This window comes from Gallinula chloropus (assembly GCF_964237585.1).
Source record: "Gallinula chloropus genome assembly, chromosome: 5".
Classification (NCBI taxonomy): domain Eukaryota; kingdom Metazoa; phylum Chordata; class Aves; order Gruiformes; family Rallidae; genus Gallinula; species Gallinula chloropus.
Window position 1 is genome coordinate 15673476 of NC_140090.1, and position 21209 is coordinate 15694684.

Here is a 21209-nt window from a genome sequence, read left to right on the forward strand (position 1 = left end):
TTTTCAATCTTTTCATATTAATGTAATAATTTTTTAATACATGCAGAGTAAATGTTTTTACAGGCAAGAGAAAAATGATCTCATAATTTCAGTGTTAGGTGGAAACTTCTAAAAACCCTGAAGGACAAGAAACAGGAAAATACAAATTCATAAATGCAGCTAATTTTCACATATTGTATAGCAATCCTCTTGCTCTCAGAGAGACTCACTGAGTAGTTGACTTTTATGACAAAGCAGCGTAAAAAAAACACTGAAAGATACCAACATGTCTGAACTTAATTTTGGTTTGTTTCAATGCATGTGTTATTACTAAAAATCTTTTCAGGTAAAATGATATTCCCAGTGCAAGGATTGTTTTTCAGCATATAGTCTCATATGTGTAATCATCTATTATAGGAGAGGTAATTTCTCTTATGTAGTGCTAGAACTAAGGCAGAACATAAGACTTGATCATTTTGCCAAATACCTACAAACCAGAGAACAAGCATAATTAAACATCCATAAGATGCAAGTCTGTTCCCACGAAAATCACACAAGTATTTCCAAAATCTTTGAGTCTCACTTCCTGTCAGAAAATCTCACATTAACAGAGTTTCCAGGAGTCAAAAGTCCGTGGGTTTTGGCATGAACTGCTTCGGTTTTGGGAGAAATTTTGATCTCAAAATTCTGAAGCAACTGTGAAGATAAAGAGGACAGGTATTAGAAAAGCTACAAAATTACAGAGGAAGATGAGACTTTGGAAGAGCACATAACACTGTCACAAACAAAATTTCACAAACAAAATTTCTGTTGCCAATTCTGTGGTCTGTAAGTACTTCAATTCCCACATAGGAAAGAAAAAATAGTTCTTACAAGATGAAGATCACAGTTACAAATCTTCCTCCTCTGAGGGAGGACTGAACCACTTCTTTCTGTAGAATTCCAGACTGCTTAATCTACTTGGGTGAGCTATCAAAGAAACTAAGGTAATTGTCAAACTTCACAAGCTTCCTCTCTATGTGTTTCCAATTTCATTTCCTTTCCTAAAAATCAGTATCTGTAACTATAAACCAAAGCAACAAAAGAGTCCCAATGCTGTCATACACATTTCTATTCCTGGGCAGATAGAAAAAAAAACAAAACCAGTCATGAAACAGCAACTGTCCAGTGCACCAAGTGAAACATTCATAATTCAAAGAGCCAATTATTAGAAGCACTCCTGAAATAAATCACTATAATTCAATCACATAGGTTCTCCATATATTAAACCTCTATTTCCACACACTTAATGAAACTGAGAGAATCAGTTACAAACATAAATCACAGAAAATGTGGGCTGGAAGAAAATTCATGAGATTTCCCTCATCTGTTTTGAAGCTGAACCTCAGCTATCTATTTCAAGAAGAAAATACCACAACATCCTCAACTTTTCTTAATAATAAAGCCCAAACAGTTTTTCCTATAAAACAAGCAATCTTCTCTTGCATTCTAGTAAGCAGGATCAACGATGCATTATTTTCCCATGCATAACTACTAGATGTTAAATTTTCATCACATTCTCCTCCTTTTCAAACCTCCCATTCTTGTTATTCTCTCCTGTCTTCCAAATTTCCTCTAACTTGACTATGTTGTCCTTAAAATACAGCACACAGGGCCGATCACATATTGCCTAGCTGAGGATTTCCCAGTGTTTGGTTAAGACTGAGTAATTAGCTCCTCTTTCTGACATACAACATGCACATTAATACCATTAATATACCAAATAATTACACTGCCTTGTGAGAATCAGCATCATTACTATTGGCCAATTTTTTACTGTAACCTTTCAGTCCATTTCCATGGTACTAATTACCCAGCCAGTTTGTCAGCTACTTGTGTTGATGCATTGATTTCTTCTCAAGAGCAGTAACTTGCAGTTTTCCTTAGTAAACAATTTTGTGTCAATTCTGGAACATTTCTCCGTGTTTTTTTTTTTTTTTTTTGTAATTCTATATTCACATCCTCTGATTTCAACTTAATTCAAGTCAGCTTTGTTCCCTATGCAAACTTTACTAGTTTTCTCTAAACCATCATTTACACTGTTAATGAAAATACCAACCTAAATCAAATGCAGGACAGACTCTTACAGAAATTTAATTAAACACTTCCCCAGTTCAAGAGCAAATATTTGACAGCTACTGCCTCCAGCTATTTCTTTTTTCCAACCAGCTGTGCATGCATTTTATAGGTATTTCCATCTGGAAAACATTTTATTAGTTTAATTGTGAGAGCAATGTACAGGACACATGAAAATACTTCCTGAAGTCAGAATACATGACTTGTTTAATATCTACCACATTAGGTAAGTGATCAAGTCAAAGAAAGGAATCAGACTGGTCTGAAAAAATTTCTCTGATCAGCGCCATTCTTCATGTGTTTCTGTTTTTAAATCACTTAAATATCATCTTGATGCTTGTGAATAAGTAGTGGGCTATTTTGTTCTAATTTTTTTCAAGAAAACAAAAGCAGGGTCTATATTTCTTCCTTGACTCTCCTTTTCAGCAAGATGCCAGTACTTTTTATCCAGTCCCCTGAGAGCTATCTCACTCTGAGTTCTGAAAGACAGATGCCAATTGTTCAGAGATTGCTCTAGGAGTTTACTTAAGGAAATTCTAAGGCAAATTCAATCAAGCTTTGCTTTGATTACACGTAATGGGTCTAAATATTTTCACAGTTAAGTAACTATATATAGTTTCCAAATCTTTGAGTTTTGATTGCACAATCTGGGCTCAGTATTTGAGTTAAAGGGTGTCTTATAAATGACAAAAAAACCCCGTAGCAGCAGTTGGGAAAGCTTTCTTTATATTATATGAATATGTACTAACTACTTATAACTAAATTATGTACATCTAAAATGATAATAAATGTAAAAGAAAGAACAAGAAGGGACAGAAAATGACAGAACATAAAACATTTGACTAGGTAGTGTAAAGCTGTGGTCAGTACAAGGGTATAAAACCATTTTTATGTCTTTGTAAGTACTGAAATCTTTACAGGTAAAATACTGAAACTGAGCAGGTAACCATTTTAATCCATGTTAGATTTCCAATTTGCTTACAAAACCCTTCTGTACTAAATCCTGTACTATAATTCCTTAACAATCTTACCTTTAGTTTTACTTCACTTGTACTATAAAGAATTTTTCTTCTGCAATATATTTTAACTAGTATGCTACATTTCAGGCATAATTATCTTCAATTCTTAAGCCTTTGCAGGATGAATACACTAAACAGTCCAAAACAGAGATTTTCTGCCCTTTATGATATCCAGAAATGGTATACATAGAAAAGAATCATACCAATCTATTTTTCTTCTTGTAATGTTGTCACCCATTTCTAACCTGAATCAGTGCAAGATGAATTTCCAGTTCTGCAATTCTCTTTCCTATACAACTTCGAATACCATAACCAAAGGGGATGGAACCAAAGTTGTCTACTCTGTCCAAATTATCTTTCCTCAGCCAACGTTCAGGTCGGAACTCATTTGCCATGGAGAAATTTTCTTCACTGTATGAAGTAGCATAATGGCAGAGTGCCAGCTGTGTCTGAGGAAAGAAATGACATTTTTATTTAGCTAACACCAAAACACTTTTAAAAAAAGGCATTTGTAATCACAGTAATTGCTGCAATGTGAGGTGATAAAAATTAAGTATGTTTGAGTCATTCTAGAAGGAAAAAAGGATAACTAGAAAATCAGATCTCTTTCTCAAGTAGTCAAATGAAATAATCTTAAAATTATTTTAAATGTTGCTGGGTATATTCTAGATGATGCCGTGGGAAATGAGATTGGAACAAAAGTCACAAGTATTGGGAATTGTCTCAAAAGATAGTGTAGGAGAAAGGGAGATAAGAGATACAAGACAATGGAAAAGAAAAAAAAAGGAGGATGGGAAGGAAAAAACCCCACCTCAGGAAATAAAACAACAATAACTGATGTGATGTTACCAAATAAATTGTGTGTGTGTTTGTATGTAATAATATTCAAATATTAAGTATGTTAAGAATTAAGAATCCTGACCATTTTAAAGCTATGTTGCTCTAACACAGAAGTGCTGTTATTTAAAACAGTCATATGATTCTACCATTACCTGTGTAATATTTGAATAGAAAAATTAATAATTTCAAAGGAAGTTAAACTCTTTCAACAAAGGGAATCAATAGGCAAAGAACTAGAAACATGCAAGAATAATGTTGGGGGTTTTTTTTTTAGTCAAACTGTATCATTGCACAGAGATGTTATCAATAAACTCCACCCTTAAGAATATTAAAAACAAATTATGGTGGCAAATCTGATTCATAGGTGAGAATTCACATCTTAAACAACCCAACAGCCAGAAGTCAATTATAAAATCCATTTTTGCAATATAAATGTGCATTATTAAACTGTTTTCTTCAATGCTCTAGCTTGGTGAAATCTTTTTACATCAGTGGAATGTTCGTATGTTTTAACAAATCAAATTTCACACAAAAAAATAAACCATTCTCTAGTCTGCAATAGAACCTACCCCTTTAGGTATCAAGTAACCTCCAATGATCAAGTCCTTTTGGGTCACTCTTCCATTTCCTGGCAATACTGGATACAACCTAAGGATAAATATTTATGAGAAGTTTAACAGCAACAACTAATTCAACTTCAAAGTTTAGATTCCAATTTGCACTCCTAACTATGCAATAAAATACAATATGCATTCCAAACCAACCAAACAGATTTTTTGAAAGTACAGGACAACCTGGTGATCGAAAGACCTCGAATCATCTGTGAGAGTATGATTAATACCTGAGAAGAGTTATGTACTTGTAACTGGAGGTTGACCTGTTGGATGTATATATTTTATTGCTTTACACATGTATAAACTTGCAACCAGTTGGTCAAGCTGGGGACATTTTAGTACTACTGTGTGCTGAAAAAGCCTTGTTGATGCCTTCTTTAAAATCCTCTTACTCTCCTCACTTCACTATGAATGTTTGGTATAAACATACAAAAAAGCATGTCACATGCCTGCATTTAAGCCAAGAGGCTTAGAATTATTGTAGTGGCACTGCAAAGTACCACTGTGCAGCAGTGTGTGGGGGAGGAGGTTGTTACAATTAATCATACAGACTAATACTTAAAAGGCAAAAATCAAGCTTTCAATTAACTTCCTTAACCAATGTCATACATATGTGATACTACTTCTACCGCATCTAAACACATTAAACATTGTATAAACTATTGTATTTCATTGCTTAAGCACCCTTGGACACAATACTGCTACAATAAATAAAAGCAGAACCAGCAAATAGCAGTAACAACTAAAGACAAACATTAGCATGGACTCAAAATCCATTACAACTACATGGAATGAAATATTTTAATTAATTAAGTGTGACTGTGCTACTTACCTCAAGGTTTCTTTCAGCACAGCTCTAATCAAAGGCAATTTTGGTACATCATGAGCAACAGGAACTTGGATTTTCCCCAGATTATTGACTATTTCCTCATAAACACGCTGCTGGACCTCAGGGTGCTTTGCCAACAAGTATGTTGCCCAGGACAAAGTGAAAGAAGTCTAAAGAAGAAACCACAACCATCATCATCATTACCAAGTCCAATTTCAAGCAAAGAAAACTGATTAGTTCTCAGCTATGTGTTTCACATGTTGAAAGTTATAAAACAGATTGAGAAGGACTCAAATCTGGATTCAATGGGATGTTGTCAGACTTGACCATCCCCTTCCTTCATCTCTTTCCATCTAAAAATCCCCCACATATGAAAACAACCCACGCTGATGGTTTCCCAGTGAAATATTAAAAAGCAACAGCAAAAACCAAATGCAAACAAAACTACATAAGCAATACTGAAACATAAAGACTCTTAACAGCAATGGATTAACTGTTGGGTTTCAATGTGTTTCACCTTTCTTCCCAACAAAAAACATTCACAAGAAACAAGAGAATACTACTCAGAACATTACCAACCCCTCTGAAGCATATGATGGTCTCCTCATAGCATCCACACAACAGAATTGATATTATCATGGCTAAAATTATTCTATATCCTTTGGTAACAGATGATACACCACAATTGGCACTTTATACTTTTTGAAAATTCCCACTTGACTGAAATTCAGCATCCTGTTGAAAGCTTGCTTTGGGAAGCTCAAAGAGGTATATGTTGAAAGTGAACTCACAATGTTAAAATACTGTCCCCTTCAATTTATGACTCTAATCACCAAGACTTCAGAAAGGAGGTGTGAAAAAAAATTTAAAAATACTTTGTCTGAAGGAAGAAACAGAAGACAAGGCAAGAGACAGTTCAACTTTGAGCACAAGATAATTTAAAGGAACCCATCATCTAAACCTCTCTCAGCTCAGCTGGAAAAAGTTGTACATCAATGCACATTTGTGGTTTAGGATATACTCTGAGAACGTGAACTCACTCCGTCTAAAATACTAACATAGTGTTTCAACTCTTTTTTTTGTGATCCAATATTTACTATTCATTTAGCCATGAGTCCCTGTGTTAAGACCCCTGGATTTCAGGAACTATTCTATACAAATAATAGACTCAAGACATTTTGCTTCTAACATCGGCTGCACCCAAGATACTAACATTAAGCAAATAGCCTTTCTTGAACCTGTTTCCCTCACAACCATCAGTGAAAAGAGAAAGTTTACCATGAAAAATGTATTTTCAATGTTCAGAAAAAGAGACAATATAATCATTCTCTTCCTTATGTGTGCTGTTCTTGGTGTCTTGCTGCATTTAAGAGAAAAACTGCAACCTTTGCCTTAATTTTCTTGAATTGTTTGTAAATGTGTTTTTTGTCAACTTGTATAATGAAAACAGACAACCAGTTTCACTTGCTAGGCAGGAAGCTGTTTTATTTTTAATTTCTCACACATTGGCCCCACAAAATTTAAGGTTATAAACAATGTATGGGTAAAAACCCCACAACTTCAGGAAATGTAATATTTTGGACTTACATTTAAGATCAATTTAGAATACGAAAGAAAACAATACTTTTATGCCTTGTCTTCAAACTGGGGGAATAATGCTTTAAGTATCATTCTCAGAACCTCTCTTTTTTTTCTTCTTGTGATACTGAGTGGCTATCCCTTGTGAGAATGCACGCCTGGCTTATTCCTCTCAGAGCTCAGAGCTGGCAATTGTGCTAGCTGCCTAAAGAACTTCTCTGATATAAAGAGTTTCTTCCAAGGTTCCCAGCTCCTTCACAACCTCTTAAAAATTAGTGCAGTCCCAGGGAGAGCCAAAATGCTTTGTAGCCAAAAAAACCCTGCCTTACAATTTTGTTGAAAGCTTTCACAATCCTCTAAACCTCTTTTATTTTCTGTGATAAAATGAGATCTGAAGTGACAGTAGTAGGGGAAAAAGAGTTCCCTCAATTTCTGTCTTGTACTTGGACATGAGGAAATCAGGAGTGGCGTCCTCTCACGAAAGGATTGTTGCAGCTGAGAAAGCTGAGTCGAACGGAAAAAGAAAGTCTTGTTGGCATGAACTTCAGCATTGTCCTTTTAGTTTAATGAAAACTCTCACACTAAAAATGGAAAATTAAGGGTCTGAAAGATTAGAAAATGAGAGGGATGAATAACTGTGGTTTACTTAAGAACCAAACATGAAAAAAGCTCTCCAAACTCATAAGACCTTGGGATATTTAACAAATGGAATAATCTTCAGCACATAAATAAGCTTTACATATGCTCCTTAGCTTGGAATTCAAAAGTATTACTATTGGGTTTTCTTTGGGTATTTTTTCCCCTTTAGAAACTTTACAAACATTTTTAAATTAAAAAAAAATAATCCAAATTCCATTATCCAGAGAGGTAGGGATTTTTTACTTTTTTACCTTTTCTACCGTAAGACTATTAAACACAGTCTTACATAGCCCTGTCTTTATAAAATTCATACAGATTTAATTTTCAAAATTGCTAATTTATAATAACAGTGTTCACTATTATTATTTATAATATTAGTAATCATTATTTATAACTCCATAAACATTGTATAGAAAATAACTCATTTTAGTCTTTTCTCACTAGTGACTCTCATGCTGCAGTCAATACTAAGCTACACTTTCACAAGAGCAACGAAAGGAGGGTAAGGTCTATACATGACCTTAATCTTTGTTCAAATGCTCTAGATGACAAATCACAAGAACAAGAAAAAATGGCCACTTAAAACTCTTCCCTAGGCGCTAACGTACCTCACACATTCCCCTCATTAATGCTGAGCCCCAGCACCATGGCTCTTTGCCTCAGACTGAGGATATGTTGCCAGCACAAGCATGGGTGGTGAACTTATGCCTTACCTACATCAGTGATGGCCTAACACCCCCCTTCTAATGGTCTTTAGCACAAACCAGGTATCTAATCCATCATGTGTGTCCCAGCTGATTTAATTAGCCATATATAAAAATCCTTTACCAAATTCTACATATGAGTTTATTGATCAACTTTTTCCACATTAATTTTCAGCAGCCTTTTCTACTGTGGTATACCTAAAGAAGCACAAATACCAACTTGATATTCAAGCTAGGAAAAGAAAATGTATGAAATTCAAGCCAAACGTGAAGACAATTGTTATTTTAACCATTTCATAAACTGTGGAACTGACTCCCAAATGATGGATTCCTGTAAACCACAGGACAACATCGAGCTTATTCCAGTAGAGAGATTACACAGTGCTCTAAGCATTTTCTATCACTTCAAAGATGCAATGACTTAAATGTATCAGAAATTATGTCCTTTACAAGCAATGTAACACCCCCCACTCCCAAAGACAGCTATGAATGGTACTGGTTTACAACACCAATTGTGCACAACAGAAACGGTAACAAGCTTACCGTGTCCACTCCTGCCAGAAGCATTTCAGTCATATTGGCATAGATCTCTTCCAAAGTAAGTTCCTTACTCACTAGGAGATATGTGAGTAGCCCACCATTCACCACTTCTCCTTGGTCCAGCTGAGACTGAATAGCCTTCAATTTGTTGTCAACATGGATTTGACCTTTGGAATTCAAAAAAATTGTTAAGCTTCCATTTTTCTGTCATTCAGTAATGACATTTCCCCCTTATGCTACACTACATATCCATAAAGATAAAATATTTCACTCTATTTTCTCAAGGAAAAGTGAGTGGTGGTGGAAGTCTTTGTGTACTTGTGGGAAGAAAGAGCTAACAAGAACCTTGGTAGCTCACAGCATGAGAATGCTGAGCACAAGGAAAAGACAAGAAGCTATAGTTTCTGACTGGGAGCAAAGGAAGCTCAAGGTCAAGATTTTACGCCCACCTGGCTTGTTTTCTGATGACTCTGCAAAGCATGCTGCAAGTCAGCACACAGCAGCTGCTAAAAGATGTTAGCAGCAACTGGAAGGTCAAAGCCACAGAACTGAATCACACTGAAAACAAACATGAGGAGCATCAAGTAATAAAAACTGGAAAAAAGCTTCAGTGAATGATGTTTTGAGCAATTTCACCCACTGTCCCATCTATACTTTAGTGACTACAAAGAGCATCTTCGGTGGAACAAGAGCTTTGAAAAGACCAAAACTCCTCAGAAAGTTAATACCTTGCAGAATGATCTTACAAAAAACAAACAAAGAAACTAAACCCTAGAATCAACATCTTCCTTTATGCAACCTACACAGCCACATACAGTGATTCTCACCATTTCATTCCCTTTTCACAAAGGGATTAAACACAGAAACGGCATTAACAAAGCTGTTTCAAAGTCAAACAAATCAAATTCTTCAAAAACAGTTTTTTAGCTACTGTTAGGGTAAAGCTGCTCTGTTTTTAACCCAGAAAGCAAGAATGCTTTGTCATGGGAAGTGATCTAACAGTGCCAGTGTATAATAAAGTACACAACTGCAACAACATTAAATGGCTAATGCCTACTCTAGGTATGGATCAATATATATTAAGAATTATGTATATTAAGCATATTAAGAGTAAATTAAGAATCTATGCTCATGTGTACACAGAGCTATCTAGACAAATATTGCTAATAAATTTAAAAATGCATGCAACTTTATAACATTAGAGAGGGGATAAGGTTTAAGGCTTTTTAAACACTCCAGAATATTAAAAAAAAAAAAATTGCAAAGACAACTCCTTTTTACTTACATGAAAGCTGATTAATAAAGTAGCCTGGAATGCTTTAATCACAAAAAAAATCATACTGTAGTACAGCAGTGTACTTCTATGTCAACTTCACAAAGAGTTTAATTAATTGCTAGAGTCTCATTTTTTAACTTTCTTGTCAGTTTTAGTCATGATTATTTGTCAAAGTGCCTGACTGAAAACTTGCTGAAGTCAACAAAAGCACCTTCATTAAAATTTGAGTGGCTTAAGATAGAGACTTGGCAAAGAACCTGGAGTAAGGACTGGGCACTGAAACAGTTGAAGACAAATAAAGAAACAGAAGTATAACACAGGGGAGTATTTCAATACTGGTAAATTTCTTTTTCAGTACTTTTAAAAACAGTTCCCTTGGCCAGTCTGAGTTTCATATTAAACTTACATCTACCACAATGTCTTCTTACAATTTTAGAATATAAATGAAGCAAGTCCTGTTGAAACACACACAGAACCTGCAGAAATACAGCTGAACTTTTCTACTACTAAATCTTACTAAATTTGAAGAGTCCATCCCAGGATCTGCAGAACTCTCTCCAGGGTTTTGGAATAAGTGGACGAAGCCATTTGGGAATAGCACCTGCATACATAGTGGTCTTAAACATACTAAACATCAACTCCAGAGCCTCAATATATTCAACAGTCTGCTGTGGGACGTTGTTTTCCAGGCAGCCCAACCGGCATTCATACAGAATAGTTGCCACACCTGCACATACGAAATCAAAGAATTTGCTGTACACATGCATATACACAGAGTCATAATTTTAGGAATTATAATGCTAACATGATGGAACTACCTTCCAAAGCTGCATTTGAGAGCAGATAAAATAGAAATTTGAAACACAGTATAAAAATCCCAGCTAAACACTGTAGAATGAGAGCGGCTACTATGTCAATAATGCTGAGCATGAGAAGAGAGCTGGGAATTGCCCCAGAAGTAGAGCAGCCCTCCAGCACAGTTGCTGCTGAACACACAGGGCCACGCGAGTCCAAAGACATTTCTGATGACTGGTGGTAACTCAGGAGTTTCTATCAGTGGCTGCCTGTGCTTTTCTTCATCATAAGCAGGTAGGAAATGAATAATGAGTATGCCTAAATGGATAAAGATCTTGCACTCTAGACAGTTATTTCACTGCACACAATATAGTCCATGTCCCACTGAAAACCAGCAAGTGTGTGACACCATTAAACGTGACAATATTGCTCCTGATTTGCTATAATTTCTTCAGATGTTTTCTTTGCAGTATTGCAGTGATCCCTATTAGAAACGCCATACACCTCCCCCAGTACTTTATAAATATTTTTATTAAATTATTATTCTTCTTCACAACTCTGGACCCTTTCTTCCACTTACCAAGTTAATTCTTATTAACTAATTCCATTAGTGTCTCTGTAATCTCTCAACTCGGGTTTTCTTAAACATACTCAGTTTACCAAATGTTAGGCAGAATTCAGCTAGAAACTGCCTTGCTGGATTTAGCCAAAAAGTTCTCTCACTTCGACAGCAAACCATTTTTAATTACATTCTCAACACAGGTTTCTAGCTTTTTTTCTCTCCACTAGCAAAATCTGGCTCATATTACCCAGTTTATTTATGAAAACATCACATGGTGTGGCACAAAAAGTATTCCTATTAAAAAAATAATCTTATTTAATGATTTTTCAAAAATCCAGTGGGCCTATTAGGTAATTTTAAAAGGCACCTAAATAATTTCTCAAACTCATTTGCATAAAGTTAATTTTTTTAAAAATAAATGTTATGCTTTTATATTCATTAGTTAACGATTTGTCCACATCTTTCCATGAAACATTGGAATAACTGTGAACTAGATAATTAGTGTAACTGGTCTATTAGCACTCCAGTCTCTTTTGTCTGTGTGTCTCATTGGAAACAGGTACAACTAAGATGTTTAACCCTGACCTTGTCCTCCACCAAACTCTCCACAGATCCCCTCAACTATATATAGATATTTTAAGAAACTTTTCTTTTTCCCTGTTCTTGGTTTCATGTTTCTTCTTTATTTACAAAAATAAATTTAAAATCTGGCTATTTTCAACTCACTCTCCCCCCCCTAACATTTCTCCCTAGGGAGGTATTTTTCTGTGCCCTCTATTTCTTTTGTGCCTCTTTCAGCACTGATAGTTTATAGGGATTCTTTTGCTCTTTGCATGGTCTCTGCAGAAAAAAACTTTACATGTAGGTTCCCTGGACAGTTGACAGTGTAAGTAAATTAAAACTGCAAATCATATAGGAAATAAGTGTGTGCCAGGTACAAGTTATAAATTAAAAGCTAAAAGAATGGGAAGAATTTAAACCAACCCATCAGTTAAAGTGAATCTATAAACTCAGACTTTAAAATTCCATAAAATTGCCAACTCTTCAATGGTGCCACTTTCCATCATTTTTCAGGTAAAACAGACTCAGGTTAGTTTACCAAACACTCAACCAGGTATTTGATAGAGCATCATCATAGGTGAAGCAATTTAGAAGTTCTTGCAAATCTCAAATTATTCATCTGCCTGTCAGCAGAATATCAAGGTCTTTAAAAGGTACTACCTATAACAAGAGCAGGCAGGATGCAGCCAGGAACGCAGGAAATGCTCAGGCTGCAGTTCTATGTAGTGTTCCCTCACTAATGGTAGCTAGTGGCAGATGAATTTAAGGCAAGCACACCAATCCCACACTTGGCATATGTAGGCAGGGGAAAGCAGCATCTTTTCCTACATTAAGCTATGAACAGAATTTAAATACATCACAGTGACTCCCCTCCTAGAATTTGGCCAGGATGTTATTAAATTAACAGATCTTAGAAATCACACTGTTAGAAGGTCAACATCCTTATTCTTGAGAAATTAATACAGAAATACAGAGCAATGGAACTACTCTGAGCCTTGATTTTACATTTTACCTATACACCACAGGAAACGGCCTTGATGCAAGGAACATTATCACCTCTTTGGACCCTACAAAGGAATTCTACAGATACCTCCTGAACTAAGTAGGAAGACACCTAAAGGCAGAACATCAAGCTTCTCTTTTCAGATTAATCACAATGGGGCACTAGTCATTTAACAAAAACGCCTAACCATAAGCACACCCGATTTCCACCCATATAAAGCCCAGGCTTACCTTCCATTGAATACTTGAAGAAAAGGTTGTTGACATTGGTCACCGTTTCCCCATCCTCCTCTTGACTTCTGAGCGTGTGGATTCTTTTAATTAAGTCTGTTATAACTTCATTGACTCCTTCAGAATAAACAGCCACATCTTTGGGTTTCAGAATTTTTTGCCTCAGTACACTTCTCATTTTTAGCCACTGTTCCCCCTCCCTAGAAGAAATTTTTAACAGAGTCCATACACAATTCTCCTTAACAATTGTTTGCTGGGTAAGAGCTCCAAAACAAAACTATTTATGATTTTTCAACTCAAATAAAATCAAGTGGTGAAATGGATTATAATGTATATTTGGTATTGTGCTCCTACATTTTTATTCTGCATTTCTTGCACCTCCTCATTAAATTTCAGTGTTGCAACATGTATGTACATTTGTAAATCAATCTGTGGTTTAAGTGACAGACCTTGTCAAATTCAAAACACAGAATGGACAATTATCTCTCTGTATTAGTATTTTAGCGGTAGCTAACACAAAATATTTTACGAGATGTTCTTAACTCTAAATAAATATTTGAATGGATAGTCTGCAAAGTTGCATTTATCTAGAATTGGTATTTAATTACCATCCAGATCTGACAAATTAACTATTTGTGCTAGTGCCATAAACGCCATTACTGCTCCAGCACTTTCAGTTACCCGGACTCTAAACCTACAAAGTAATAGGAGAGCAGACCTGGCTACAGTGAAACGATTTGCGGCTTGATTCTCCTTTAGCTGAGCTAAGCATTGAGATCTTTGTGCCAAAGACCAAAAATCTGAATTGCAGCATCTGTGTGCTTCATATGAGCAGAGTGTTTAGTAACAGTGCTTCCAGGGATATCTTTCAGTTCCTTATGAAAGCAGGCAATTGTCTTTCATGAGTTTATTTTAAATTGCTATGTAAGTGCTTCCCATTCCATTTTTTTTTTACCTGGAGCAATGCTGCTGCTGCAAGGTACAGAACCTTACTGGCCACCAAAAGAATTTAATCTCTTTACCAGACATTTTCTGAGTATCTCTTGATTAAGAACTCATTTCACAAAATACCAAGGAACTGTTAGCTTGATTCTGAACTGCAGCTTCAGATTTGAGCCTGCAGAGCAATACATAATGCGCCTCTTGCCACCATGAAAGAAACAGATTGTCCATGACTCAGGAAATTAGTTTCCCTCTAAACAAACATCCTATGTCAGTGGGGACTGTGAGTAGTTCCCAGTGGCAATTCACCACACCCACACAAGCTGCAAGTTTATGCAAGCTTTAAAGGCAGATAACTGTTCTAGAGTCAGCCACGTACAAACATCTCTGCATAGGGATGCACAGCTGTGAGTTTACCCTACAGTGACGTCTCTGTGTTCATTTACTGAGGGGGAACTTTAGTGAACAACAAAGCTAAAGCCAACCTGAGCCAACAAGTCCACACAGCACACTGCCAACTGGATGCAACAGTCCCCATCTGAGGCAACAAACCCATATTTGTGCAGTGCTGTGCAGAAGGTAGTAAACTCTATTCTGCAAAACTGCTTCCAGGTGAGCGAGCCAGCTCAGACATCTCTAGCTGATACACATTCTGCAGGAATGTTTTTAAACCAAGTAGCTTACTCCACATTCAAACTGCACATCATTACCATCCCTTTGAAAATTTAAAACAGAACAGAAAATTCACCATAAATTCCTACCCCCTTCCCTCCACCAGACACACAAATTTCCCCACAGAAAAAAGCCCAAATTGCCAGACCACATGTACAGTTCTTCAGAAAAATCACTAGACTTTTACAAGGAAGCTTAGAAAATGGAGGTGTGACAACACTTACGCAGAGATCAGTCCCACGGCTCTCCCTCGCAAGTCTCTGTACTCCTGCCAGGACTCCATGTTAGCTCTTTGTGGTGCTCTACCTTCTGCCCGGAGGACTTGAGCAACCATATCTCGATCTGCAATGGACACAACAAACTGGGGACCAAAGTGAGACTTGAAGATCTTTCCATATTCCTGAGTGTGTTTTTGCTACAATAGCACCAACAAAGAGAAACAGAAGTAAAGTATTACTATGAAAAAATAACACAAAAGGAAACTACAAACTGACATACAGTGAATCAATCTGTCCCATCTAGAACTTGACCCCCAGCCTTCCAGGGAAGAAATGTCAGGAGAAAGCAGCTAAGCATTCCTGTGAAGCATTCAGAAGGCAAACAGAGAGGTCACACTGTTCAGGACCTCCGACTGAAAGGACCCAAAGCTCTAAGGCACAAAGCATGAGTGAAACCAAACACTGAGGAGATGAAAGGACTCTGGGCACTTAAAAACACATCTCTTAGATCAAACAGGTTTAGAATGAATGTCTGGAAACATGAAAAACATGGAGGCAAATAGGGTGAAATCAACAACATCAAACAATGATATAATAATTTAATTTTAATGTCTTTTGTAAGAAAACCCAACAAAACAACTTACTTTTTACAAAAACTACTTATAAGCTTCTCTCACCTAACTTCAGGACAATGACAGCACAGCACACCACCTAGCAAAAACCTGAATTTTGGGACAGCTTCATCAGCACTGAACTTTAGAAAGAGAAACATTAATTCTGCAAAAGGAAGGAAAGGTTGAGGTCTTATTCCTGCAGTGAGGTTTACTTAGTGGCTGATCCACCACAAGTGGTATGATTCAAGATGGAGGCAAGCAACAAGTAATTAAGACACAAGACTGGAAAACATTAAATTATGTATTAAAAAAAGCCCCAAAGGTTTCTGGTAAGATTATGCTATCACTGTCCCATATAATCTTACTGATTATTTCAAACAAATTTCATTCTGACATGGTGAAACAAACCAACTCTCATGAATTAACTTGGAATAGAGGTATATCATCATTTTAGGTGGAAAAAACAAAACTGCAAAAGTGTTGTTAAAGAGATCTTACTGGGAGCTTAGACTTAAGAAAGCTTTCAATTGTAAAGCCTTTATTTCAGGTGAAAATAGCAAGACAAGTTAAACTGACCAAAGTTTAACTTTGACACGTTACTTGCATCTAATCCAGAGACATCTGCTTACAGAATTATGTTGATTTATAAATCAAAGATGTCTGGTTACAACTACACTAGTGGAAGTCTAGTGTTAACCCAAGATAAACTTAGGAGAAATATTTTTTCAATCAGTCTTGATTACATAGATTAGTTGTTTAATTGCCAAAAATAAGTTTAAGACACATGAATCACTCTTCAGCATTTTGTACCAAGTGCTAAAAAAAAAAAAAAGCAACTCTATTTTTCCAAATAAAACAAGAGTTGTGCAATTGTGGTCTCTGCCAGTCTCCTTTTAACAACTTTTGGAACACAACTGACAATTTCAGTCAAGTTTAACAGAGAGTTAAAGGTCTCCTACAACTATATTCTTACCATTTTCAAAAATCATCATCTGGATTCAAGTGAGACACATGTATTAGTCACCCTGATGAAGGAATGCTACAGTAGGAACTCAACTGTTAACATTTCTGCTTGGTCTGCTGCTAACCAAACACCACATGCAGACCAAGTACTCCCAAAACCCAAAATATCTCTTCCCCAGAGATATATTGAAACTGAACATGGAGAGAATTGAGAGTGTAAGTCTTTAAGAAAAGGCTAAGTTGGGAGATAAGTGCTGTGAGGGGGATACAGGTCACCAGCCACAGAAAAACAGGTTCAACAAATCTTGCTATTTTTGGAGCAGTTTGTTTTTTCCACTGATGGTGAGGTTTACATGGAAGGATAAACTTCACCAAGTGTCAAGCCATTCAATCGAATAAATGAAATACTAGCTTTAAACCAGAAACAGACAAGGGCAAAGGATTTGACATCTCTTGCTTTCGGCAGAACAGTGTGTATCAACATCCTATTTAAAGAAACGCCCGGAATTTCTCTTCCATATTTTCTATCACAACATAGGTTTTCTTTCCCTCATTCCAAACATTAAAAATACTACACCTTCAGGTCTCACATACCACTCTCACACCAGACATTCTTTCACACATCATAAATTCAAGCTGCCAGCATCCAAACCCTTCCCCCTCACCTTTCTTTTCTTTATGCTTGCATAAAGATGAGACAAAAGAGATCTAACCCCATCAAATTAAAAATACTTTCTCTTTGTCATAATTGCTGTAGGCATTACTGCTTTGGCCAGGACAAACTGGAATCATGTTACTGAGAACAGAACCTCCTTTGTGAAAAAGCACTTGGCTTCCCCACCCCTTCTGCATATAGGGTACGAATAGTTGTGTGCGCCAAAGGACACCGTTTAAGTAGCTGTGCTGGTTACCAAAGGGTTTCAGATTAATTAATTCCTGATGTTCACTGTATTGTTAAATTTAACAGACCGTTATTAATCCAGTTAACGCCTATTTGCACCTAGTGTGTATGCAGATAGGGCATCCAGATTTGTAATGTAACTTTTTTGAGACTCTACAACAGAATAAAAACTGGGATCATATTACAGCTCTCCCTTAGCCTTCCTCCTGCTTTCCTTTCAGTGAATAACATCCATTAAAGACCATAGCCATACCAGCTAGTGGTAGTGAAAAGAATATGCTATTTGGGTAGTTTTATATTCCATTTAATATTTTGAATTATTTTCACTCTTTTGACGGTGAAAGAACTTGAATTCAAAGGTAGGGTTTTTTTTATAGTGTCATGAGACTATGATGAGCACCTCTCAAATTCTGTATACCACCACAGAGGTAGAGAAAAAAAAATGTGATGAAAAGCTTTAGCTATCATTTAAGCTAAACAATTCATCATCAGCCATCTAGTTTGGGTGCTACCAAAGACAGCAGAGACTGAGGAGCCTAACACTTCTTCTTAGATGTCTGAATGGAAAACGCAACAAAACCAGAAAAAAAAACCAAGCATCTCACAGCATTTATTTCCTCTTTCCTGCCTCTTCCTGGTGGTTTTAGGCCCTTTGCAAATCCTAACGTACAAGTTTTGATCCTCAACTCATTTAAAGTTCTGTCTTGTTCTCTTTGGTTTCCCTTTTCTGTTTCTACCCCCCCCCCTTTTTTTTTTAATTTCAGAAATTTTCAAGAAATTGAACCTCTTGGGCTCGTCTGTGAAGCCCTTCCTAGTGATCTCAGAAAGGTCAATAAGACAAGCAAAATAATAAATACCAAATTTGAGGCATCCCCAAAGAAATCTGTACTGCTTGTGGAAAGCGCTACGGATCAACGACCAAAAAAAGCATGAGAACTGTTGCCTTAATCCCTCAAACACAAGTGCTCACTTCAGAATCACTTGGACTGCATGGGGAAGGGGGCTCAGAGATTGCACCGTGACTTTTTAGGAATGAAACCCACCTGTTTGGCCAAGCAACAAAAAATAAACCACCCATCTTTGGACAGACAGCCTTACGGTTAGGCAGTTGCCAATGCCAACACCCAAGAAATGCTGTACAGAGGGACACTTGTCCACTCAACTCCTGCTGTCCCAAGCACATATCACCACGCTTCACCTGCCTTCTCGGGGGTGACTGAGAAAAGGGACACACCACGGCCTGGGGACCACCACAGCAGCGGAGATGCCCAAACCACATCGGACAGCTCTCTACCCCCACCCGGGCTCACATTTATTTTATCGTCTCCTGCCCCACCGCGTAGTCCAGAGCTGCCATCGGCCAGGTGACAGGAGCCGCTGTCCACCCTCCCTCCTCTCCCCCCGCCATCATCCTCCCGCCGCCATCAGGCCCCACTTCCCGCCACCCACCTCCCCCTCCCCTTCCCCTCGCCGCCCGCCCGCCAATGGGGCCGTCAGGGGAGGGGGAGGCAGCGCGGCGCACGGCCGCGGGCGGGCAGCACAGCCACCGACGGTGCCCCCCGCCCCAGTCCCAGTCTCGTCCCCTTTTCCCCCCCCCCCAAGAAGGTTTCAAAGCGCCCGCCTCCTGCTGAGGGGAGGCAGCCGTGGGCTGGCCGGCGCTGACGGCTACGGGGCCCGGCGTTTCTACCGCCCCCTCAGGGGACCTATATACGCGAAGTATATTTATGTAAGGGGAGGCCAGGCTAGAAGCGAGGGTTGGAGAGACAAAATGGTCTCTGGCCGTGCTGGAGGAGCGCCGGGCTGAGCTGAAGGAAGGAAAGCGGCGGGAGTCCCCTGCACACCGCCCTGGCAAGCCGCGGCACGACTGAGGCGGTCCCGGGTGGAAACAGCCCGGGTGCCGGCGCGGCCTCACCTCAGGGCGGGTGCTGCGGTCCGGGATTCGAGGGAAGCGCACGCTTCGCGGCTCTGCCCGCCAAAAATAGGACCTTTGCCGGTCTGTGAAACAACTCGGTTCAAAAAAGATACGATTTTTTTTTTTATTTTTACCTTTTTTTTTGTCTAAGGCGCCTACCTGAAAGTAAAAAATACGCGTAAAGATGAAAAGGGAGCGCTCAGAGACTGGGGGTGCCGGCGAGGCGGTCACCCCGCTTACGAGGGAAGGGGGGACTCGGGGGCAGGGTGTCGGCCCGGCCCGCAAGCCGTAGGCTCCTCACCGAAACAAACCCGCCCAAACCTCCGAGTGCTGCGGGAGACGGACGCCGAAGCGGGGTGGGGGGGGGGGGGGGATCCTCCGAAGCCCGGCTCTTCCCTCACAGCGGGAGCGCGGCGGTGCTGGCAGCCCGGTGTCCCAGCAATGTTTTGTGAGGGGAGGAAAGGGAAGGCTTAAGTAGTCGGCGTGAATAAAATCGTTAGAAGCCGAGTAAGCTGTACCTGGATTTCATGAATGCGGCCGAAGCCGTCCTTCCAGAAGAACTCGTAGAGATTGTAGAGGGTGTTGGGTCCAGGCATTTCTTGCAGGCTCTTCACCCGGCCGAGCTGGTGCGGGGCGGGCTGCAGCAGCTCCCCTCCGCGCCCCGAGTCTGCCACCCTCTCCGCGCCTTTGTTCTCTGCCGCTGCCGGGGAGTCATCCTGCACCTCCAGAGACTGGCTGCTGGAAAGTTTGGGCAGCTGGTGAAACCTGCTGACAAAAAGCGCGTGGTAAAAGTAAGTCCTCTCGGATTCAAGCCCCCGCCTGCATTTCATCGCCAAAACTCTCGTGAAGAAAGACATGTCTTAATGGCCCGAAAGGTCCACTTTGCTCCGGCAGCTGCTTTTTATTCGGTCGCTCCTCACTGCCTGCTTTAACTTGTACAAGCAGCACTTCTCCAAACTCTTACTGCATGAGCATCAGTTTACACAGACCATTATTTAACGCTCCCTCCCCTAGGGCTGGAAAAGGGGGGTGGGTCTGGGATGAGACTTGAATAGAACGAACCTATTATTTTGTATAATTCAAATCAGACAAATTTGCCCATCAAGCATGCAGCCAAAGTTTAGTTTTTCCCTCGTGCCCCCCATTGGTTTGGCAAAAAGCTCACATAAGGGTTATACCATCTTTTTTCTTCATTAAAAAGGTGGGTTTAGGGCTATTTTTTTTTCCTGTGGCACTCATTCCTTCCCACATGTTACACAATACTATATTTTTCTTCCAGAAGTCCTCTCAGTACCATTCATCATCCTGTAACATATCTGTAACACATTTCTGCATCTATATAAACCCAGCAATTTTACACAGTAACCTTACAAACAGTTTCTGTAAATTACAATATCCAGGGATGTTGCTGCTATTGTAGAATAATTTATCTTTTGGACAGTATATACTCCATAAGCAGCTTGTGTAAACTTTTGCAGAAAATAACCAGTGCCCTGAAAGAGTGTAGTGCTCCACCACAGTTTCTCCTCAGCTCGGGTGCATAGATCTGTATTACCACAGAGAGAACTTGAGCTCCAACCTGGGTGCCTGTTTTGCACAATTTCAAAAGTGTTTGTGCTGTATTCATACATATTCCCATATATTTCTGAAGGTGTTAGTGATAATCTGTAAAATGTTGATTAGTTTCAGAAATTATGTGGAAG

At 38.6% G+C, this 21209-nt stretch overlaps 1 protein-coding gene across 1 annotated transcript; it reads right to left on the reverse strand.

Moving 5' to 3' along the window:
• Positions 1 to 558: 558 nt before the first annotated feature.
• CYP27C1 (cytochrome P450 family 27 subfamily C member 1) lies at positions 559 to 20363 on the reverse strand (the record flags this gene model as incomplete). The annotated part of the gene is made up of 9 exons (XM_084265070.1): positions 559 to 675; positions 3359 to 3562; positions 4523 to 4601; positions 5400 to 5566; positions 8861 to 9024; positions 10651 to 10860; positions 13285 to 13484; positions 15123 to 15313; positions 20025 to 20363. 9 exons carry the CDS (start codon positions 20361 to 20363, stop codon positions 559 to 561), a joined length of 1671 nt encoding a protein of 556 aa, XP_084121196.1.
• Positions 20364 to 21209: the final 846 nt, after the last annotated feature.